At 43.0% G+C, this 24,931-nt stretch overlaps 1 protein-coding gene across 1 annotated transcript in view; it reads right to left on the bottom strand.

Annotated features, from left to right (window-relative positions):
• Ccdc175 (coiled-coil domain containing 175) overlaps nucleotides 1–24,931 on the bottom strand; it is a 64,469-nt gene that overhangs the window by 4,728 nt on the left and 34,810 nt on the right. Inside the window, 8 exon segments of the mRNA XM_005072838.4 lie at nucleotides 385–428; nucleotides 2,965–3,067; nucleotides 6,121–6,273; nucleotides 8,363–8,442; nucleotides 10,119–10,257; nucleotides 20,265–20,396; nucleotides 21,242–21,377; nucleotides 22,909–22,980. Of these exon segments, the coding sequence (XP_005072895.3) occupies nucleotides 385–428; nucleotides 2,965–3,067; nucleotides 6,121–6,273; nucleotides 8,363–8,442; nucleotides 10,119–10,257; nucleotides 20,265–20,396; nucleotides 21,242–21,377; nucleotides 22,909–22,980 (859 nt within the window).

Genomic DNA, 24,931 nt, shown 5'->3' with positions numbered 1-24,931 from the left:
GTTGTATGTGAACTTGCAAAGAATGAAAGAGAACAAAAGGAGAGGAAAGAAGGAGGGAGAGAGGGAAGGACAGAGAAAGACAGGGAGGGAAGGACTGCCCATGCTGACTGACTGGTAGTATAAGAAGATAGTTTCTGAAAGGATTAAGATTCCATGGTGATGTTGGCACACTGAGTGTGATGGTGGTACCACCCTGTCATCCTTCTGTAGTCTCGAAATTCTGTCCACACATACATGAGTACGTACCAGGACATGTGAGCACACGTGGGCACATACACACACACACATTCACGCACGCACGTGCTCGCACACACACACACAAACACACACACACACACCCCTTTGGAAACATGATACACAAAACAATGCAAGAAGAACCCTCACCTTAATTGTGATCTGAAATTGTGCCAGGAAATCTCCGTAGTGTTCTGAAATATTTAAAATACAATGTTTACTAAAATGATATAAGTATTTTATAATTAAAGTATAAAATTATTTTCATCTAAGTTTTTACTTCTAGAATTATGGGGGGAGGGGGAGGAGAGAAGAAGGAGAAGAAGAAGAAGAAGAAGAAGAAGAAGAAGAAGAAGAGGAGGAGGAGGAGGAGGAGGAGGAGAAGGAGGAGGAGGAGGAAGAGGAGGAGGAAGAGGAAGAGGAGGAAGAAGAAGTTCTACTTTTACTTGACCTCATGGCAAAAAGTTAATATGAAACACTAAGTCAAACCTCAGATGGAAAGAAAGCTGAATTCCAGAATATATGAAAACTTTAGCTCAATGATAACAGTAAAAATCCAAGGTACGGAGTGAAAAGTTCTAGTAGACATGTAGCGGATCACAACTTGCACACTGCACCTGCTTGTACAAGCCTCTTGCCTCTCAGAGCTGATATCCTCCCCTTGTTCTAGAGTGGCTACTTTAACTGGAGAGTCGTGTGGGAGTAATACTCTGACTTCCAAGGTTAGGCTATGACAATACCACGAGCTTCCACTCCGTTCTCCTGGGATGCCTTTCTTGGAGACCAGCAGTTATGTGCAGAGACCATACGGAGGTGTTCTGGCCAACAGTTTCCCCAAGGCACTTTTGAGAGCCACATCAACGTCAAGCATAGGCACCAGTCTTTGAATGGTTGCAGATCCCAGATGCTGAATGGCCACAGCTTAGGCAGGTTGTCTCTGAGCTCTGATCACATCTCCAACTTGTGAGCAAAGTAAATTCTTTGCCTTAAGATCCTAACTTTGTGATATTTGTTAGGTTTTTATTTATGTGTGTAAGTATGAATGAAAGTCACACATGTGTCCAGGTGCTAAAGGAGGCCAGGAGAGGGAACTGGATCCCTTGCAGCTGGAGTTACAGCTAATATGGGTGCTAGGATCTGAACTCCAGTGCTCTGGAAGAGTGACAAGTGCTCTTTGGTACTTTTTATGTCAAAAGAGTTCATTGGTTCAAGATGGTTCAAAAAAGATGATTTCAGACAGCCAAGAACCACATGAACTAATGACCATTGCAGGAAAAGACAGATCAAAACCACAATGCCATACCATTCTATGCTTATGTAAAGGCTAAATGTTAATGCTTTTAATGTCCTCAAATTTCTAAGAGTTGGTGAAGAGCTAGAGCAACAGGGCCTTTTCACATCTCTAGTTGTATGAGACCTTTGGCCAACAACGTTCGCAAACTAGCAGTTTCTTCAAAAGTACTCAGACAATAATCGTGCAACCCAGCTAGTCCACTCCTAAGTGTCACCTAAGAAATAACTACATAAATAAAATCCAGAAATATACTTCCAAACAAATGTCACTTGTTGCTTCACTTATGATAAATGAAGAGCAAGGCAAATGTCCCTCAGTTGGTGTGTGTGGTTTGAATGTCATTAGTCCCCATAAGCTCATAGGGAGTGGCATTATTAGGAGGTGTGGCTTTGTTGGAGTAGGTGTGGCTTTGTTGGAGGAAGTGTGTGACTGCAGGGGTGGGCTTTGAGTGTCTCAGACCACTTCCTGGTGCCTGCAGATCAGGAACTCTCAGCTCCCTCTCCAGCACCACGTCTGCCTGTATGCCATCATGCTTCCTGCCATGATGATAACGAACTGAACCTCTGAACTGTAAGCCACCCCTATTAAATGTTTTCCTTTTTTATCAGAGTTGCCGTGGCCATGCTGTCTCTTCACAGCTGATGGAGGGAAGTATGTATGACTGATAGCAGTGCACCAGCCCCCTCCCCCCAACAACACACACACACACACACACACACACACACACACACACACACACACACACACACACCTGGCTTCATGAACAAGTCTTAAAAATCCATTTTGCAGTGGCAAAGAAGCCAGGATACAGAAGTGTGCATACTGTGTCATTTCCTTTTGTTAACTGTTGGGTTAGAAGGCAGTTTGGTGGCATCCAGAGACTGGAGGAGGGATGAAAGATCAACTGGAAGGGACATGTGGCAGCAGTCATTTTTGTAACCAAAATGAATACCTGACAGAAAGAACGTAAGGAAGGAGGCTATTTAGGCCTAGAGTCTCAGAGGGTCTTCATTCACTGTGGCACAAAGGAGCAGCTGTCTGTGCTGATAGGACTGTGTGGTGGAGATACCGTGTTTATTGGTAGCTCAGGAAACAGAAAATACAGCCTGGACTCAGGAACTGTTATAACCGTTAAAGGTCTGTTCCTAAAGACCTACTGCCACCAGCCAGGCTTCGCCCTGCAAAGATCTCACTGCCTTCCTGACAGCTCCACAACTCAAAACAGGAGCCCGGGAAGGACATTCCATATTTACACTATGACAGGGTATACAATGATGAACATGTTCTACGCTGCTGTGGTGGCAGTGGCAGCCAGTATGCATATATTCCTCAGAATGCATCGGATTTTGAAACAGATGCATTTTATTATATGCAAACTAATAAACACTGAGTTAAACAAGAACAAAATTGTAGGGAAAGAGTGATGTGTGACTTACTGTGCTGAGCTATCAGCTGCCAAGACAGGTCACCTGAGTTCTGCACGGTTATTTGTTGCTTTTCTCTGTACATTTGGGTTTGTGTCTTCAGGTAGGCAAGATGCTGAGAAGGAAAGGAACATGACAGCTGTCAGCCAGCACCTGCTCACTGCACACCGAGTTAGTGAAACGTCCATGCAGCCATTCACCCAGCATGTACCGGCGCTTCACCGTGCCACTGACTGCTCCACCGCACCTGCCCTCCCTCAAGGAGAAGACAGAGGGTCCCGCTCGCACACTATTTCAGCAGCCAAAGAAATAAGCATGGTGCGCTGGATAAGGATGGACACGGTAAGAAGTTAAAGACCAAATGCTTCATATCCACAAGAAAAAAAAAGTTCCTTCTGTAAAACACAGCAATAGAAATTCTCGTCCTTTTGGTAAATGTTAGATGTTGTTTCTGCAGCAGGAGAGGCGAGCGGGGCACTTCAACAGGAAGGTAAAATTCCCCCCTACTCTGTGTCAAAGGCTGCCTGCAGCACACTGTGTTGAGTATATGAGGGTTACTGAGGAACCAACGTTTTTCACAGTGCACGCATCCTTCTGAAAAGCATCAGTCCTTGAGCTGTTTTAGCTCTACTAGACAAGGATCACACTGAGCCGTGAAGAGATTTCCTTAATGCCATCAGGCTGCTTGGTGGCCAGCCTACTTCCCTTATCTGGCTCCTGTGGAAGGAATGGTTTTTATTCTTCTCTAGCCAATAACAGTTATTGAAACAAACAAACAAACAAACAGAACTAGAGTCTTTTCTTGTCTAAAAAGTACATAATGTACTACCTGATCTTTGAAATTATTATGAGCGTTGAATGGAACCAAGTCCCATGACTCTTGGAACATTGATGCAGACCCTAACTTCAAGGTTGTTACAGTTTAGTGGGGGAGAAATGTTTACAAAGAAGCAACATTCACCCTGTAAGACAGTAAGGACAGTGTCTCCAATGAGTGACAAACTCTACCTCATGTCTTTCAACCAAAGGAATATTGTATAAATCTCTGTGACTACTGTCTTGTAACAGTGATGAAATACAGAAAGTATATATTACTCATGTATTATGAAAAACCATTGGATTCAACAGTTCTGAGCATTAAAATTAGAATTTAATAGATTTAATTGTTGAACATACCATTCTAAAATTTAAATGAGTAAATCTTAAGTATAAATAGGAAAGCCTTACTCTTTTGAGATATAAGCCTGAAACTTAATGTTTATAAGTTGAGATTGTAACTTTTGGGGTTAAATGAACAGACTTATTTGTTGTATAATTATCAGTTAATATGGCACAACTTATTTTTTAGCTAGGCAAAGGAAACTCGAGCATGAATTGTACAAATGAAGATATCTGAGTGACCAACAACACCAGCAGGTGTTTCTTTACTTGTCAAAGGGGCTCAGATCTGCAGGACAACAGGGCACACACCCACCAGAATAGCGGAACTGGAAAAAGACAGTTGGATGAAAATATCTCTTGATGCCAAAGAGACAATCTTTCCCCAGGACTACCCACCATGTGAATACTATGCCTCGAGACCATTTAAAACTATGTTCTCAACCCGCTGTCCCACTTGGCGTGCTTGGTCTATTTTAAGTTTAACCTGCATTTAAGAGAACAATGCAACCAACTTTACTGTGCCAGCAATGAACTTTTGCAACCCATGGTAAATTCATAGCTTTGATCCTAAAGTCTGTCCTTGACCTAGAATAATACATGTGTATAATATGTGTGTGTTGTGGTAATTGTTTTCCACAGATAACAGGCTAAAACCTGCCTTAAACTAAACAAATATCCCATAAATGTTGGAAGTAGAATGTGGATATAGGTTACTGATATCTGTTTGAGGTATTTCCTACTATTCTGTGTCAGTTGTGGTCAGTAAAGCAACTTGTAAAATTTTGTTAACGATTCCTTCATCTCTTTCCTATACTGTGTTTTCTGTGCTATTTAATAAATATAAAGCAAGCTTTAGAGAAAGCTTTTTGTTGGGTGGGCACAACCACAGATCAGATAGAAACACAGCAGACAGGCAAGGGTGACACATCAGGCACACACACACTAGACTGACTGGAGACGGGCTACAGACAGTTGGAAGATAAGACATGGGCAGAAAAGTGGAAAATCCAAAATTGGGCTTTCTCTTGATCAAACTAATCCAAGAGGAAATCTGTGTTTTTACTCCTTAATTCAACGTCGACACAGGTGAGGTTGTGAGTTTCAGGGCTCTAACACGTCACTGGTGGGAGGGATGTTGTAATTTAGAAAAACAGTGTGTGAGAGAAAGATGCCATGTGACAGAGCTTGGGTGGAGGTTTTTTTTTTTAATTTGGAGAAAGTGAATGGGAAAGGGGGAGGGGAGAGGGAAGGCTGGCCTCTGGGGACAGGAGTAGCAGAAGAGAAGAGAGAGGCAGAGAGAGAGGGGGGAGAAGAGAGAAAGGCAGAGAGAGAGGGGGGGAGAAGAGAGAAAGGCAGAGAAGCAGAGAGAAGAGAAGATGGAAGGTGGGCAGGGCCCTTCTAAAAAAGAACATAGTGTATGTGCACAGGCGGTGCTCTTAGTGGCTGCATCTGAGGGCGTGTCCTGTCAGAACCCCACGGATAGGTCAGTACAGATGCCTGAATGCTAACAAGGGGCATTCAGTGCAATGCCTTTGGGAGCCTTGTACTCTGCAGGACTGCAGAAGATGCGCCTACTAATGTCTTTGCAGTTCTAGTTGGGATCTATACCCAATAGAAATATGTCTATTAGAACAGTTATACCTGAATGGGTTTAGGAGCAGGGCTGGTAATAACCAAAAGAAATTCTCCCAAACAATACTATTGTCTAAGTATATACTAGTCATATGATGGAATATACTATACAGAATGAAGGATAATGAATTACACTCAATGAGGATGAACCTCAGAGCCAGGAGGCTGAACAAACTCGTGGATGCAACATCGTTCTTCACATGCGATGCTTGAATCCTGGCAAAACCAATGTCTGGCGTTAGAAGTTGGTGGTATTCCTGTCGGGGGCGGTGTGGTGACTGGAGAGATTTAGAAGACTGCAACCTTATAAAGCTTGTTGCAAGTCCAGAAACTCAGTCAAAACCATTAGGCAAAGTGAACTGATCTTGAACTTACTTCCTTTAATTTTTGATTTTCCAGCATGAGAAGGGTTGCCTTTTGGTCATTCACATAGATATCATTTTCCAAGTTCTTTAGAAATTCAAAATGCTCTTTGATTTTTTCACTTTCAACCTCCCGTAAGCGTTTTAATTCTTTCTTCACAATGTCCTGCCCAAACATAAAAGCTACAGTTATCTCCTAAGGATCAAAGGGCAGGGCACCAGCATTATGCTGCTTAGGTCACCCCATTCTGTATTCATCCCTGAGCTGTACAGCAGAAAGTCTCAAAAGCTGAATAGTAAAAACTTACTTGTGGACTCTGGTGAGGTTGTGGGTGAACCTTAAGTGCAGTATCCTAGACACTAGCAAAACTTCACAAATTAGGATATGCTTTGATACTTGAATAATTGCCTGTCCAAAATGTCAGGGGGAGATTCACTGAGATTTTGAAGGAAGATTGAATGCACCTAGAAGGGGAAGGTGTTTCCTATGGATATTTATTTACCTGTTTATTCATCTACTTTTTGTTTGTTTTTGAGATAAGGTGTGAAGTATCCTAGGCTGGCTTCAGGACTCTGTAGTCAAGGATGACCCTGGACCTCTAATATTCCTGTCTCCACCTCTCCAGTGCTAGTAATACAATTGTGGTCCACCAAGATTAGTCTATGCAGAGTTGAGTACTGAACCCAGGACCTCACACATTTCGGGCAAGCACTTTTCCAATGAATCTATATCATCAATCCTGAGCCTTAAAAGAATGCTGAATAGTGTTTCTTACAGAATTCTCTATGCAGTTCTTAGTTATTATAGCATTATAAACCTCATGTTCTTTATCCAATGTATTCCTCACCCAGAACATCTTATTAGAAAAAAGGATGTGTCTGTACATGCATGTGTGTGTGTGTCTGTATGTGCATGTGCCTTACTCTTCTCTGTTATGTATTTGTCCATTATTTCTTCTTGCCCACAGCATATTAAAAATCACATTTGAGGTCGGGCGGTGGTGGCTCATGCCTTTAATCTCCAGTACGTGGGAGGCAGAAGCAAGTGGATCTCTGTGAGTTCGAGGCCAGCCGGCTCTACAGAGTGAGTTCCAGGACAAGGTTACGTAGAGAAACCCCGTCTCAAAACCAAAATAAGAAAGTAAATACATAAATGATCACCTTTGATATCCAGATATATCAAAAATAGGATAATTCATGTTCAATTAACCAATTGCACATAAATAATTTATAATGACATTATAGATTGTGTATTTTGAAGGACAGTAAACATTTCTTTGCTTGCTCCTGCTCTATCTGCCATGATCTCTGCCTACACAGCCTCAAAGAGCTTGCCCAATGCAATCCCTACCCTCTCAGGGAAGGCTTAGGTCTCCTCACAGGTCAATGATGTTTTTCTACCATTATACTTGAGCTGCTTCCAGGGGCTCCCACCTTCTCAATCATGTGTTAATCTGAGGGAACTGAAAGTTATCACACCTAGAAGATGTGTGAAGCTCACTTCTGGGTGTTTTTCTGAGGGCGTTTCAGATATGATTAGATCACCAGGATGCTCACTTAACAGATTTAGTGCATTGGCGGACTAGAGTTTTGTACAGAGTATTTGGAGGTGATGGGACTGGGGATCCTAAAACCAGGTGGAGGAAATGGATTTCTGGGCTTGTTTTTGCATAACTTAGATTGGTCCCAGCACCTTCTTCCCATTACTCCTCTCTGCACCCTGCTGGCCATGTGGTGAAAGGCTTTCCTCAACCATGCCCTTCCTGCTGGAAACTCAGAAACAAGAGAAGCCAGCCTATCAGAGATGTCTGAGATCAAATAACCCTTCCCTCCATTGAGTTGGTTTTCTCAGGTGCATATATCTAACTTCCCTCATATGTATATATTTACTACAATTTTAAACACTGGCATTGGTGTTTAATAAGCCAAGTTCATGGAAACTGAATAAATAGTATTGCTTGAATACACTAGCATTTTAAGGAAGGAGAAGGCAGGGGGCTCTGAGTGGTAGCATGCTTTCATCCTGGCATTCTGGAGGTTAAAGTAGGAGATTCACTAGTTTAAGTCAAAGACTGACTACACAGAAAAACAAAAACAAAGCAAACAAAAATCTTGTCTAAGAAAACCAAGCCCCAAGGATGTAGTTCTGGCAGAACAACACTTGCCTAGCATATAAAGGCCTGGATTTCAATCCTCGACACTGTGAATAGCACAAAATAGAATTCCAAGACAAATGAACCACAGCGATTATTTACCGTGTTGTCCGAATATTTGGTGATATCCTTTTTAAAGCGGAAAATGTAGTGGTTCAATAAATTCTCCTCTTGCTTCCTTGCTATTTAAAAAAAGAGAAAATAACTGTCCATAAAGTTATTTGGTTTAAAAAAACATTAACCAATATAAGACATGCACAATTTTGACAGTTATACTGTGATAAACTATTACCAAAATAAAAAGGCAGCTAATAGCTGGATGGTGGCGACACGTGCCTTTAATTACCAGCACTTGGGAGGCAGAGGCAGGAGGATCTCTGTGAGTTCAAGACCAGCCTGGTCTACAAGAGCAAGTTCCAGGACAGTCTCCAAAGCCACACAGAGAAAGCCTGTCTGAAGACCCCCCCCCCAAGAAAAAGGGCAGCTAAGTGCTTCCCAGTGCATTTACCCTGTGTCTTGTTCCTCAGAATCAACTATGTCACATTTGTTTCTTTTAACTTGTTTTATTTGTGTATGTGTGAGAGACAGAGGGTATATGCACACATGTGCACTCAAAGGTATATGGAGGTCAGGGGATGGCATCAGAGTTGAGTTTCTGGAGTCTAAGGGATGCTGGCTTAGTTCATAGGCACCGTGAACTGAACTCTGGTCTTTGTGACTGTGGGTTAAGTGCCCATAAGCACCGAGCCGTCTCTCCAGACCCTTCAGCCATCTTCAGCTGTGTCTTCTGCTTAGCTTAAATTTCTTAGATTATGTGATCATAAGGCTGCAATTGTCCTCAGACACTTCCTATTCATGTCTACTCTGAGCTAAGAGGAGGAGTGGAAAGCCTAGGGAGGAGGAAGGACCTATGGACCTGGGGGAAAGTGTCAAGGGAAAGCCGTCCTGACTTGATCAGATGAAAATCTGACAAGAACCAGAAAATCAACTCAGAAACAGCAGACAGATGGACTGTCAATGCTCTTAGTATTACAATTATGTATTCTTGCAATTTTACCTTCTTGGGAATAATTGCTATTCATTTTAAACATGTGTTTGCCTTACAGTTTATCTAATTGACACAGGCAGTGTTAATCTATATCTTTATGATTATCTGCTAGCTGCTCACTCCCACTCCTACCCCCCATCCGGGAAAAGGTTGTTCTTTTCCTGTCCCCATCCTGGTCCTTTCTTTTACTCTGGGCTCTGGCCTTCTGATTCCCACAGTTCTTTCATCATCTGGAAGACATGACATCTGGAAGTGGTAGCTGCTTAAAGACCTGTGGAGAGGTCCTGGATAATGGCTGGCCCTCCACTTCCAGAATAAAGGAAAGGGTCGAACATTCTGGACCTTAGGTCCAGGGTTAGGCGACCGCATCTAATTTTGGGGGCAGAAACCATTCCTTTTTTTTGAACACACATGGTGTTATGCACACATTATGTAATATGTTGTGCTGTGTGACGGAATGCAAAAGACACATACTTTACAGACACGGTTCATATCTCTAAAAGCGCCATCTATGTTAAGTCTTATTTATCTTTGCCTTAGGGATAGGTGAGTGGGGAACAGATGTCTACTTGGAGGAAGGAAGGAGAGGAGAAGAGAAGGGAGGAAGGAGGAAGGGATGAGGGAGGGAGAACTGAGTGGGAGAAAGAACTTGGTGTAGAAAAGGGAAATGGCGGAAACTCAGGCTAGAAAGTGGAGTTACTGGGACAGGCAAAGCAGGTGCGCTTCTCCTTGGGTGTGTGATGGATGCTCACCCCCTCGGTGCTGGCCAGCACAGGGGATGGGAGGTAGTTACCAGAGCTTCGTGCACACCTGAAAGATCATTGTGGAGGGATTTAAGGTTCCTGTTCTTTTCTTTGAACTCCTCTTCTGCTTCCTGAAGCTGTGGAAGGCTGTCCACCAGCTCCTCTTCCCTTTCCTTGTTTGTCTGCTCCTCTCTTATAATCAAATTCTGTAAGAAAGCAAAGCTGATTGACCAAAGCATTTTGGATCCCTTACACAGCTTAGAGTTAAATGGATGTTCTCCAAGGGGGAGAGTCCTGTCTTCATTGGAGCAGGGGGTGCAGAGGGAGGTACCTGGCACACACTCTGTGTTTGATAAATAGGTGCTGTCTATTCACTCACCCTGGAGAGCTGTCATTCAATCTACAAAGATGCTGTCAGTTAGGTGTTTCCATTCCTACTATCTATGGAGCCAGAACATGCTTGAGAAAAATCGTCTTTGGTACATCATGTTCTATGCAAAGGAGCAGTGAAATAGAACATGTATGTTCCAAGAAATGTGACCAATGTAGAAACAACGGAATATAAAGGAATAAACAGAATATGCACACAACTCACACTCCAAAAAAGAGACTGTTTTTGTTTTTTCCTTCATATGGACAACTGAGATGTCTGAGGCTGTAGTGATATTTTGTTCATGCTTTAACAAATAAAACTTTCCTGAAGATCAGAGTGCAGAGCTAGCTACTAGTTAGCCATAGAGGTCAGGCAGTGGTGGCATATACCTTTAATCCCAGCATTTGGGAGGCAGAGGCAGGCAGATCTCTGTGAGTTCAAGGCCACTCTGGGCTACATGAGATTGATCCAGTCTAAAAAAGAAACAGAGCCAAACTATGGTGGCTTACACCTTTATTTCCTGTATTTGGGAGTCACGTGCCTTTAATCCCAGCACTAGGGATATGGAGTCAGGGGTGATAGGGCTGGGTGGAGAGAGGAATATAAGGCAGGAGGAGACAGGAGCTCATTGAATTCAGTCTAAGGATTCGTAGGGACAGGATTGCCCCTTTGGTCTGAGGATTCAGTAGAGGTAACAGCTAGTGGTTGGCTGCACTACTTCTCTGATCTTTCAGCATTAACCCCTATATCTGACTCTGGGTTTTTATTATTAAAACCAATTAGAATTTGTGATACATGGGACTCATATTTTTCTTTGAAAAGTCATATAGAAGTTTCCCTTGGGAAGATGGTCATCAAAAGACAAGAGCCTGTCTTCCAAAGTGCTATCTTCTTACTAAAGCTCTTCACCATCATCACTCTGGCTCCTGATGGATGGAATCCGTCAGGAGGCTGAAGACTGAACCTTGTGTGGTTACATAACAACCACTTTAGGATATCTTCTAGCTAGATGATCAGACTCACACAAGTCCCCTGGGCCATCTTTAGAGTTTGCTATTTAAAAACCTTTACTTTTAGTTTTAATTTTATCTAAGTTGTGGCCCAGCAGAGAAAGCAAAGCCAGAGATGTGTCTTTAGTGGGGGACAATTCTCATAACCCAGTAGACCCAAAGCACTTTAGTGATCTTGGACTCCACCACCACAACAAGTCAGATGTGAAAAGTAGATACCCCACTGTGGTGACCAGTCCAGTGTTAGCAGCCACAACAGGTTAACATGTCTTACATGACTTTGCTGTTCCTGTCCTGGTCACTAGCAGTCAGATGCCCTCCTCGTGGCAAGGAACCAATCAGAAGTTAGCTGGTGGGGCTGTGCTTTATGGCTCTGGGTATGCTTTACAGACAATTGCACAACATTGACGTGCAGAGCATAGCTGCCTGGGAGGGCCTATGGGCCCTAACAACTAGTTGACCAATCAACACCAGGGCAGGTCATCCAAGCTTAGAAGCACACCAATCCTGAGACTGTTTCATAGCCCTAGACACTCCCCTTATGCTGCCCTTTTTTTTTTTTTTTTTTTTTTTTTTTTTTTTGGTTTTTCGAGACAGGGTTTCTCTGTATTGTCTTGGAGGCTGTCCTGGAACTCCCTTGGTAGACCAGGCTGGCCTTGAACTCACAGAGATCCACCTGCCTCTGCCTCCCAAGTGCTGGGATTAAAGGCATGCGCCACCAACGCCCGGCATTTTTTTTTCAAGACAGGGTTTCTCTGTATTGTTTTGAAGGCTATCGGTCCAGCCCAGCCTCGAACTCACAGAGATCCGCCTGCCTCTGCCTCCCGAGTGCTGGGATTAAAGGCGTGCGCCACCACTACCCGGCTTTATGCTGCCCTTTAAGAGCTCCACCTCACAGGTTTTCAGGGTCTTTCTCCAGCCATCAGCCATGGTGGATGGATGAAGGACCCAAGCTCATTAAACTACTTCCATAAAAGACTCTTTGTTTTTGCATCGAAATGAGCCTCTTAGTGATTTTGGGGTTCAGAATTTGGGCACAGCATTTGGGGGCTCGCCTGGGATCCCCAAAATCCACCACAACACACCCTTTCGCTGAGTCTTGTGGTGCCACGGCAGGTAACTTTCTGTTTTCGCCTGTGCAAGTCTTTCAAGTTATGCTTTTTGTCTCTGGCTGTTGAAACTTTGGTCTTTGTTTCTGGTTGTTTAAGCTCTGGTTTCTCTAAAGCCTGCACTCTGCTTGTGGTTCAGAGGTTCGGAGGACCCAATGGATTAGAATTGGGTTCCCTGAGGGAGAGGCTGAATGGACTGTGTGTTTTTGACTCCAGCTGGTTGGGAGATCAACTGGCCCAGGCAGGTTTGTTATCTGATTTGCTGGGATCCTCAGTCTGCTAGTTCTGTCATCCATTGTGCTAGCTTGGCAGATCCTGAGCTGTATGTTCTGTGTCAGGTATTTGTGATTTTGTGTTTCTGTTGGGTATGCTAGCAAGATCTGTAAGTAGGCCTACAAGGAATCAGGGGGTTCCCCCTCATTCAGGGCAGAGATTCGGGTGGCAGCCAACCTCTGCAGTCTGTAGGAGGGGGATCCAAGGAAGGGGATTCAAGGAAAAGAGGTCCAGAGTCACCAAATCTATAGAAAGGGGACTCAACTAGGGGATTGAGTCACCCAGGGGACCAAATCACCCCATTTGGCTGGCCATCTGACTGAAAGTTCTTGCAAGATTTTGTAGGAGGGCCCTAGTCTGTCTAGTCTGTTTGTAATGTGCTATGTGGTTGTTAAGCCTTTGTTTGTCCTGACTCTGGCACCCAGGAGTTCCAATGAAACACCTGCTGCTCTGGACTCCAGCTGGGTGCTTTTCTGATAGGTTGGTCCAATGGCATGGGCTTTGACTAAGCCCAGCCAGATGGTGGCCCATCTTCTCTCTCTCTCTCTCTCTCTCTCTCTCTCTCTCTCTCTCTCTCTCTCTCTCTCTCTCTCTCTCTCTCTCTCTCCCTCTCTCTCTCTCCTTACCTGCCCGCCATGCTGCTGTGCACCCTGGGCAGGTTGGATGTCTTCTCTTACTGTCCTGAGCATGTGGCATGCAGGACAGGAGTCCCTCCTGCCATGTGCCATGGGTTAGAGCATGCTGCAGTAGGGTCTCCTGACCCCCCTTATGCAGTAAGACAGCTGCTCCGAACTCCAACTGTTGCTGCAGCCCTCACAGCTGAGCCTGGTCAGTGCAGGCTCTCTTTCTCCGCATCCTCACCTGCCAGCCTGTAAGGCATTCAGGATGTGAGGATGTGGGTCTCTGCCCCACGCATATGGCATGCTGGCGAAGGAGTCATCTGCCAGCTTTCCTGTCCACCAGAGCTCCCTGCCCGAACACATAGCCCTGGGGCAGGTAAGCCATTTGGTCAGATCTGGTCTTTCCACAGAAATGGAACGACCTTAAAGTATCATAACCACAGGAGGAAAGGGAAAATATAAACTGTTCACTGTGGTGTTTCATGTCTACAAATTCTAAATTTTAAAAATTGCTGATATAAGTTAAAATTTTAATCATATTAAGTTAATTCTGTTATTTCAAAAGTTCTGTTTAATTCTCAAAAGAAAATTATGTCTGCTTGTTTTGTTAAAAGGTTCTATCTGTGTTTTCTGGCATAATCTACGTTTTGTTACAAGCATAGAGCTAAAACAAAAATGGTGGAGGTTGCCACCGTTTTGCAGTCAGTCACATGGCAAGCTGGCCACATGGCTGGCTGGTTGCTAAGTCAGTCACATGACAGGTTGGCCACATGGCTGGCTGGTAGCCATTTTGCTGAAGTTAAAAAAAGATCTTAAACCTCCATCTTGACAAAAGGTGACCACGTGAAAGTTATAGGGTACCATCCTATGAAAAAGTTTTTTTTATTAAGATTTTAAATGTTAGTGCTTCTATACACAGGAATGCTAAGCTTTGTAATTTAACAGTCACCCAGATGATAATGGTTTTAAAAGCCTAGAGTGTATTATGATTTTCAATATTACAAAAAAGACATTAAGGGACTTTAAATTTCTTTTTAAGAACCGTTTAAAATGTTTGAATTTATAGGGCTATAAGATATTTATAATTTTAAAATGTGTTCATTGTTGATGTTTATACTTAAAGAGCTTCAACTTAAAGTAATTGTTTTTTAAAGCTAAACCTGACAGCACAAAGTTCTAATTTTATAAAAGCTACTAACTTAATGTAAGATGATAAAAATACAAGCTAATAGAGTTTATGTAGGGAAAAGGGGCCAGTCAAAGAAACACACCCTGAGCAGAGCCAAAGAAACACACTTTGTCCCTGGAATCAGAGTCAGTGAAAGAAATGCACCCTGGCCCTAAAATTGGAGCCAAAAGGCTAAAAATTACCAGAGAAAGAAACATACTTTGGCTCTAAAAGCAGAGCCAAATCTGACCCTAATCCTGGGTAGAAAACTAACCAATCTTCGAGCAGAGCTCTAGCCAATCTGAGCTCAGCACTAAAATCTGACCAATCCCCACCCTGGAAGCCCTACATAAACCCTGTGTCTGTCCAGCTTGTGTCTGTTAGGGCTACCCAGCTGTCCTCTGCCACTCTGGCAGAGGGCAGCCACTCTCCTGGATTCTTCCCTCCCAATAAACCCCTTGGATGAACTTTGGGTGAAGATCTTCTTTTGCAGCTGCGAAGAGCAGAGGCGACCGTGGGCAGAGTGAGCAGTGCTGTAACACTAGCCGGGAAACCTTTCCTTGGCAGAGCTGAGTTGTTACACTCTCCAGGAGCAGAACTGAACTGTAGCAACTTCTCCAGAGAAACCTCCTGCAGAGCAAAACTGCTACACTGGGCGAACATCCCTAGCTGGAAGACCCTGTCCTGCTGGAGTGGAGCGGATACACTGGGGAAAGCCTTTCTCTTCCGCAAGACTGTAAACTGCTAAGCTTACTACAACCTGTGGTGGTCCTTGGCTCCAGAGCTCCAGGATACCTTTTCCCCTGAGCTGTGTGACACTCAGTATTCTGTGACTTCCGAGTGCCAAAATACCTGACCCACTCCTGTTCTGCCCCCATCCAACCCAAAATGCCAACAGCTTATGTTTTCAACAGTTAAGCTTAAGGCAGACAAACCTCTAATGCTTCGGACACTTGCAGAACATGGCATTTAAAATGTTAGCTTAAAAGTTTATATTATCATACAGACTGCCAGATCCTGACAGTAGCCCAAGGTCACCAAAGAAGATTACGAGGCACCCCAGTTCCTGCACCTGGATTGTATCGATGCTGACCAGTGGGTGAGATGCTCAAATGTGACACCTGCTGCCTGCCAGGACCTGGCCCAGACTGTGGACAAAGCTGCAGGACACTGGAAAATTGATTGCAACCCCTTTGCCTAGAAAAAATAAGATCAGTCTTTTCCATGTCCCTCTTCCACAGAGAGGAAAAAAAGAAAACTCTCACTTTACAGGCCTGGCGAAGATTGATTGATGCTGTTTTTAGATACTTGTACCTCCAATGCTAATGGAGACTTGGGTATATATGGAATGGTACCTGTCACTTTTAATAGACTCAGAAACTGTATAAAATTTACCCTTCTCATATCTCTGAAAGTATTAATGGTTGTCAGCTTGATAATATCCTACAGCCAAATCCACAAGGCTACAGCCAGCTTGGTAGCTCATTTTATTTATGTAAAAATAAAGCCTTAATATGGCTCCTCAATAAGGATCAGAGGATGTAAAAATGTAAGATCTGTTGTTCAATCACAAGCTCAAGGTTTTTAGGCTTATTTTGGTTGTCATCTAAGTATAAACTTAAAGGGCTTTTCATCAGGCCAAAGATACCTCTGTCCAATCCATACCTGGCTCTCTGGACAGAAGACAAATGTACACTTCCAGTCCAAATCTGTAGTTTTTGCTAGGACTCAAAAATACAATGCAGATTTCAGTACGGATTGATAATGGTAATGTGTCTATAATCTTTATGTCATTTTGTATAATAAAATTTACATAGACTTCAGAGGATCAGAAGTCATACAGCTTGGATTCACTTCTCACAGGTCAAAAGGACTCCAGATCAGTACAGCCTATACGTTATCCTACCTGTCTGTTCCTGAGGATAGGATTTTCTCCCCTGGTCTTGGGACTCCCACCCTGTCTGGTCACTAAAACTATGGGTCTAAAGATTTCCAATTAAATACATAAGTTTGAACTTCTGTTCCCACTTTAAACATGTCTTAGACAGGTTTCTGCTTCTGGCAGATGCATCTGAGCATCAGTTGCTGACCACAGCCAGCTCCTAAAGACTGCGAGCCCTGGACTTGCTGTGGATGTGAACCAGTTCAGCTGATGTGGACACCCTTGGTCTCTTCAACAGAGTCTGCTTCTGATAGATACCTCAGTGCCTGAATTCCCTTTTTGCTTTTGACTAGCATTTCAGCCTTCTTGGGTCCCCTAACTGCATCCCAAAGTCAGCAGGAAGTAGTATGGGAAAGAATATGTCACCCCCTTTCCCTGGTTGAGATGTTAAATCAAAAGGAAACTCCCTCACATAGGGGATAATATGACAACAGAGGCAAATGAAATGTCACTTCCTCAGAAAAATCTGTTGGCTAATGGCAGTGCTGGTTAACACCCCTTTGAGCCCCCAACAGGCAGGACTCAGGATTGAGTCCTGTCATAGGTCCTTCGAGAAGTGGGGATGTAGTGACCAGTCCTCCATTTTATCTGCCCTTTAAGATCTCCACCTCACAAGTTCTCGGGGTCTTTCTCCAGCCATCTGCCATGGTGGATGGATGAAGGACCCGAGCTACTGGGTTTAGCTCGTTAAATAACTTTAATAAAAGACTCTTTGCTTTTGCATCGAAATGTGCCTCTTGGTGATTTTGGGGTTCAGAATTTGCGTACAACACCACATGGGTAGACATCATAATCTTCCCTTGTAATCCCCATGTTCAAATATAGGCTAATCTTACCTGTACACAACTTGCAGGTCATTGAAAGGGCCACACCCTATTCTCTGGTTTCCCACTGATAATTCCCACAGGACAGTTAGGTCATCCTTACTATAAGCAGTGTTACAGGATAATACCATGGTTATCTCATAGTGGGTTAAGAAACCTAGAAGTTTACCCAAGGTCGATTTTCAATATAGAGGAAGAGGATGGTTAGCTCTTTAGTATGCATCCTGTTTCTCCATCTCTTTGACATAGTATCTTGCTCATAGCTTAGGTGTTTTTCACCCGAATTATCATTAGATTGTTTTTGAAAAAAGTTGGGAAGGTAAATGTGCATATGTTTTAACTACAATTTAAAGATATGATGCCGAGGAAGCAGAAATAAATATCTCATGGTTTTAGCATTACGCAGGTTGCCCCTGAGTAACACTAGCTATCATTCCACAAATAGTTACCAAGTAAGTATAGATTTGAATCAGTTTGTCACCCACAAATTTTGTGTTCAAGGCTTAGCTCCCCAGTGGGCAGTGCTTGTAACATGATAAGTAAATGAACCCAGAGACAGTTATTAGGGTTCAAATGTTGTGCCCAAATTCTGAACCCCAAAATCACCAAGAGGCCCATTTCGATGCAAAAGCAAAGAGTCTTTTATTGTAGATGTTTAACGAGCTAACTCCATTAGCTCGGGCCCTTCACTCCACCACCATGGCGGATAGCTGGAGAAAGACCCCAAGCAACCTCGAGGCAGGGATCTTAAAGGGCAGCATAAGGGGAGTGTCTAGGGCTATGAAACAGTCTCAGGATTGGTGCGCTTCCAGGTTTGGGTGACCTGCCCTGTGTTGATTGGTCAACTGGTTGTTATGGCCCATAGGCTCTCCCAGGGCAGTTGCTATGCTCTGCATGTTACTGTTGTGCACTTGTCTGTAAAGCACACCCAGAGCCGTAAAGCACAGCTCCACCAGTTAAATTTTGATTGGCTCCTTGCCACGAGGAGGGCGTCTGACCTTAGTGACCAGGACAGGAGGGGCAAGGTCATGCAAGCACATGTTAGCCTGTCATGGCTGCTAAAATGGGGGCTGGTCACTACACAAGCTGAAAATCAGAGAAGCAAAGCAGTGAAGCTACCAGAGAGCTCTTACCTCTAACAGGGTTGGGCTCCTATACTCAACATGGCTGGAGAATGAATGCTTGCCTGATACTGAGACCTTTCTCCTGTCTTATATACATCCCTAATGCTGGGATTAAAGATATGTGATCCCAGGTACTGAGACATCTTTGTGTGAGCTGTTTCTCTTTAGGACTGGATCAGTCTTCTGTAGATATGGGTGGCCTTGAACTCATAGAGATCCATGTATCTCTCAATGCTGAGTCCTAGGATTAAAGGTGTGTACCACCACTTCCTAGCTTCTAGCTGCTGGGATTAATGGTGTGTGCCTGGCTTCTATGGCTTGTGGCTGTCTTTCCTTCTTGAATCCTCAGGCAAATAAATCATAATATATCACAAGTGCTACTTGGGGGTAGGGGGTGTAAATGAGTATGTGGGATCTGGCTGGAGGCAGCAGGTGATGGGGGAATGTGCCCTTCACTGGTGTTTTGCTCCTGGCCCCTTTCTGCCTCTCTTTTTTGCTTTCTGGCCATGAGGAAATAGCAGCTCTGTTCTATATAATCTCTTGCTGCCATTCTGTCCCATCACAAGTTCATAACAGTTCAGCAAACCATAGGCTTGAGCCTCTGAAACCAATTTTTTTCTTTTAAGTTGTTCTCCTATGGGTTCCTCACGGCATGGAAAGCTAATTAACAAGACTGTAGTGGCTTGAATGAGAAATGTTCCCCACAGTCTTGGGCATTTGAATCCCTGGTTCCCAGCATGTGGTGTGATTTGAGTTTTACAAGTGTGCCTTTGCTGCAGGAAGTTTATCACTTGGCAGGCTTTGCGGTCTTACTATTTACCCTACTTTCAACTTGCTCTCAGCTCCCTGCTTTGGCTGCCATGCCTGTCACCAGAATGTACTCTTACCTCTCTGGAACTGTAAGCTACATAAATCTTTCTCCTATAAGTGACCATAGTCACGGTATTCTATCACAACAACAGAAACATAAAGAATACAATCTCTAACAGACAGGCAGTTAAAAGCAAGATAAAAATCAGCGAGGTGTGTAGAGCTTCATTAACAATTGGAAACATGTGTATGACAGCTTGGATGAGAGCTGCCTGTGTCTTGGCAATTCTGTATACCCCTCCTTCTGGCCCAAATGGTGAAAATCCACTGATTTTGCTTCTAGAACTTCAGTCTCTTCAGCTGTTCTTCCAGTGCCTGCCTCCAAAACTCATGCCCTTATTTAATATTATCGCCTTGAAAAGGTGCGTGCGTGTGCGTGTGTGTGTGTGTGTGTGTGTGTGTGTGTGTGTGTGGTGTGTGCACACAGGGAGGGGGGATTCGGGGCTTGCAGTCTACAACATCTGGAACCTGGATATGTTTGATGTCTGTCATCTCCACTCTCTCTAGTGTTCATTTCTTCATTTACCCCTGATTGGCTTTTGGAAAATTTTTTGGCATTCTGAGCTCTGCTCCTCACTCAGTATTCTCCCCATCCTTACCATGCAGCTCCCACTGGCTTCCCACACAGCTCCACCCTCCCTAGCGGTGCTCATTGCTTGCCGCTTGAATATGTGGGTGGTTTCTGTTTTGTTTTGTTTTAATAAAAAAAGACCCTATTTCTGTTTCTTTTTCAGAAAAAAAGGGGGGGAAGGGAAAGATGCAGAATAGACTTGTGACCTAGCCTTTGTTCATACTGGAAGATTTATTTTACATTTACACAATCATGATCACATGTAATATCATTTCCATTTCTCTCATATGATACTCCAAAGTTACCCTGAGATGCAAAATGAAAGTTACCTCATACTTGTTTAATTCATGCATTAACTTTTTTTCTTTTTTGACAAATTCCTTTTCATCTTCTTCTAATTCCAATTTAAGTGTCCCAATTTCCTGCACAAATTCATAGATCTCCTGTTCTCTGCGTTTTGTCTAAGTCGAGGAAAATGAGATTTGTTATTTTTCTTGTCATATTAAGTTTTACATTTCTAAACAGCCAGATAAACTGTGGGATTTCTCAGCAAACACTGAGGAGGATGACACTGACCTTTTTCCTTTAGAAGTTTAGTCTCTCACCAAATGTTAACTAAATAACACAAAGAATGAAAGGGTTGGGGGATGGTGCTTGTACAAAGGGTAAATATAGGAGTAATGAAGGATGCTTGGGGCCCGGCGTTGGTGGCACACGCCTTTAATCCCAGCACTCGAGAGGCAGAGGCAGGTGGTTCTCTGTGAGTTCAAGGCCAGTCTGGTCTACAGAGAGAATTCCAGGACAGGCTCCAAAGCAATACAGAGAAATCCTGTCTGGGGCCAAGGGATATGTTTGGGAAGCTAGGATCTACTTCCATGCCTCAAAGACACACCCTAGAGAGCACTGCTAGGTAATGTGTTGGCTCTCTCTTGGGCCAGCTTGCCACAAGCTGCTACATTTGTCACCAAGCTGCTATACTTGACACCAACGCTGATGACCTGAGTTTCATTTCTGGGACCACTATGGTAGAAGGAGAAAACCAATTACTTGAAGTAGTTTTCTGACCTCTACTTGAGCATATGCAAATATATAAATATAACGAAATAAAAAGATTAAAACATCTCTAGTTAGCATACACCAAATGGACAGATTTCTAAAGAAAGAAAAATGATAGTTACACTAACCATAAAATCAGGAGAAAGGAAAATACCTTTTAGTAAAATGAGGTTTGTTTAAATATTAAAGGGGTATTGCTGATTTCTCTGTTGGGAACTACCATAATTCTAAACACTTTGGGTTTTCTTACCTCTTCAAGTAATTCAGCTCGCCTTTCTTCTGCAAGCTCAATTTCACTTAAAATCGTTTTCATGGTCACCTTTATCTTAAGTAGCGAACGTGCGTGCCTTTTTCTCGCACAGCATATTTTCCACTGAGTAACGACACTAGAGATCAGAACAAAACAGATTCAACATCATATTGGCATAGCAGCTCACACTGAGAGATCCCAACTCAACATTTTTAGACCCTTAGCGACTAGCCCATCACACAGTAACTTGTCCTTCTGCCCTCTCCTGAGAAACTGGAGACCTCAAGATAAACTTAAAAGATAACACTCCCTGATCCAGGAACTAGCTCACCACATTCCTGCTCAATGTTTAACTGTATAATGCCCAAAGAATGCTTGCTTGAGATAACCTATAACCTTCCTGTTAAGATATAAGCTATCATTTAACTTCCTCATTCTTTATGTTTGTTTACCTAACTTCCCCATCCTTTATGATATTTGCCTAACTCCCACATTCTTTATAGTTTTTCCCTTTAAAAAAAAACCCTGACTGCAGCTACTGGGGGTCAAACTTCTCTGCCCCTGCGAGGATCATGAGCTTGGCCCCAGTACAATGGTTCCCCGAATAAACCTGGTGTGCTTGCATCAAGAATGGTCTCTCTTGAATTATTGGGGCGTCGGCTTATCCTGAGACTTGAGTGAGGGTCTCCCCACTCTGGGGGTCTTTCAACGCCAAATATAAAACAAAGCAAGTCTGACTGCCATTTTACCATGTCTCCTGGGCCTTCAGTGAAGCACACTCTGCCTACTAACTGAGAGGGAAGGCAGACAGAGTGCTGACAGCTGCCTCAGCACCACCTGTGTCTGCAGCTTCCGAGTGAGGAGAGGTCCTATGTCCATCACAGCAGTGTGGAAACCACATTGGACTGCTCTCCTCTTTCAGGTTGAGAATGGATGGGAGGAAGGTGCCAAGGAAGGTTGAGAAAGGAGAGGCATGGGCAAAAATAGTAATGGGTCACCTAAAGCATCCAAAGTATCTAAAAGCTTCAAGCTTTTAGATTCTCAAACTTAAAAAAAGCCACCCTCCCCCCAAACAAAAACAAACAAGCAAAAGAAGCTATATCTTTGGAGAATGGTAAAAATGTACAATTTCAGTTTTATAAATTATAGTGTTAACAGTAACAATACTAATAAAATATACCTAAGTGCTAGTGAGTGCTTGCTAGGTACATTTGATCTCCATATTTTTGATGGATCATCTCTTTGACAACAAATTTGTAAGGAGGGGGGCCACTAACAATGCCAACTCTGTAGAAGTGGGGGCAATGAGAACAGATGAACTGAGCCATCGTTAGAACTAATAAGACAGAGTGGTCCATGGGAATGTCCATGATCTTAATGCTGTCCTCTATATCACCCTTATTATAAATTGACCTAGAAGTCTGGGTGAGCAGCAAACATTGCATCAATACTGGCAATCTCACTCTTCAGTGATTTCCCTGGATTGAGATGGAAAACTCTGGTTATTTTCAGTCCAAAAACAAAACACAATCTAACAAACATATCTAGATCTTAGTGAATTTATATACAACTTAATTTAGGACAGTAATTTTATTGGACTCTACATAACATATACTACTGACTTCTCTCTCTCTCAAACACACACACATCACAACACATCATATTACCATCTCTGAAGTTCTCTTTCCAGATTATCACACAAGAGTTTTATTTGTTTTCGATATACTTCCTTTGTTGCTCTAAAAAAACAATAAATATACATATTGGATTTTGTACTTATAGTTTGTCAAATGCATATGAAAGTCTTAACATATTTATTAGAAGGAGTATGGCTAATTGTAAAATTTTAGTGGCCATCTTCCAAAAGGGCATTTGAACTGCTCCTGCAAGCCTTGAGTTGAGTACCCAAGAATAGAGAGGAGAGTCTAGGAAGGCCAGTCTCTGGAGGCTTTGGTTAATAGGGAGGAATATGGATGGCTAGAAAGGAGGCATGATCTTGCCAAGGAAAGGGTGTGATCATTTGCAAAGATACAGAAGAAAGCATGGAAAGTCAGAACCCTGTCACAACACAGGCTGGGGACTGTGAAGGGAGCACAGCACTGGGTATGGGAGGGGGTCAAGACCAACAGACTATTGAGGAACTCTGTGTTCTAGACAGTTCTAATTTTGTACAATACAGAACACATACGAGCAAGACAAGTTATTGAACTAGGGGGAGGTCTTAAGTGTGTGAGATTTTCCTGTGGTAGACTGGAAGGAAATGCAAAGACTCCAACACACCACAGCTTTATACACAGAAACAAATCAAATGCCACTTAGGTAAAATGCTTCTTTGTGTCTTTTCAAAGACAGAAATACTAATAAATGAAATATATACTTGAAATGTTGTTGCATAAGTTTTTGAAGGCCAGAAATACAAATTAAAGGATTCAAAATTCAATTAAATCAACCAGAAACAACCACCATGCCCATGTTTCATAGTCTATTTGAAATGAATCTAATAGCCTATTTTAGATCTCTAAGGTTCTTCACAAATCTATCTATGTTTACTGAGTTTGTTGGAAATAAGGTAAAAATAACATGGAATACCAAAGTTCATAACAACATTGAGCTACACATTTGATTCTGAGCTTCTTGGTGACCCGAGCAAGAACCATACAATAACTCATCAAGAGGTGTGGGTGTGTAGAGGCACACTCCTTTAATCCCAGCACTCAATAGTCAGAGGCAGATGGATCTCTGTGAATCTGAGTCAGCCTGGTCTATGTAGTAAGTTCAGGATAGCCAGGGCTACATAGTGGGATCCTATCTCAGAAAAATCGATAATTAATACATATACGGTATTAATTAGAAAAATAAAATCTGATTGAATCTAATTCTGTTCATAGTTTTCCTTCTGAAGCTGACACAATGAAAACTAGACTTTTAAGTGATTGCTTATCTATACAGGGACAAGCATTCATGTCTATGCTGGCTAGTTTTATGTCAACTTGATACAAGCTAGAGTCATCGGAAAGGAGGGAACCAAAGTTGAGAAAATGCCTCCATAAGACCAGGCTGTAAGCAAGCCTGTGGGGCATTTTCTTAATTAGTGATTAGTGTGAGAGGGCTGGGCCAGCCCTTTTTGAGTGGGGACATCCCTGGGTTGGTGGTCATGGGTTCTATAAGAAAGCAGGCTGAGCAAGTCATAGAGAACCAGTCACCAGCACTCCTCCATGGCCTCTGCATCAGCTCCTGTGTCTAGGTCCCTGCCCTGTTTGAGTTCTTACCCTGACTTCCTTAGCTGAGTAACGGGATGTAGAAAGAACGCTTTCCTTCCCAAGTTGCTTTGGTCATGGCATTTCATCACAGCAGTTGTAACCCTATTTCATACAATGTCACACCCCAGCGTTCTACTACTATGCACAGTTTCACCACTACCTGCCCTGGTGTGTAAGCTGGCCTTGTCACTGCCCTGTATTCAGACAATGTGCTCCTTTGTTTCTTGTTTGCATTCATTCTATTTTTTCTCCTGTCTTAGTGCTGTGGCTGAGCACTGTAGTAAGTAAGTAGTGTGCAAAGAATGAATACTTTTGATTCTTACTTGACTCTACAGAAAAGACCATTTTCCCCCAGTTAGTATACTGTTGTTGGGTTTAGGTTTGCATGGCTTTTTTTTCTGGCTTCTTAAGAAATTTTATTATGAAAGGA

This window comes from Mesocricetus auratus, unplaced genomic scaffold (genome assembly GCF_017639785.1).
Source record: "Mesocricetus auratus isolate SY011 unplaced genomic scaffold, BCM_Maur_2.0 Super-Scaffold_15014, whole genome shotgun sequence".
NCBI lineage: Eukaryota > Metazoa > Chordata > Mammalia > Rodentia > Cricetidae > Mesocricetus > Mesocricetus auratus.
This window is presented reverse-complemented; position numbering and strand designations above follow the sequence as displayed.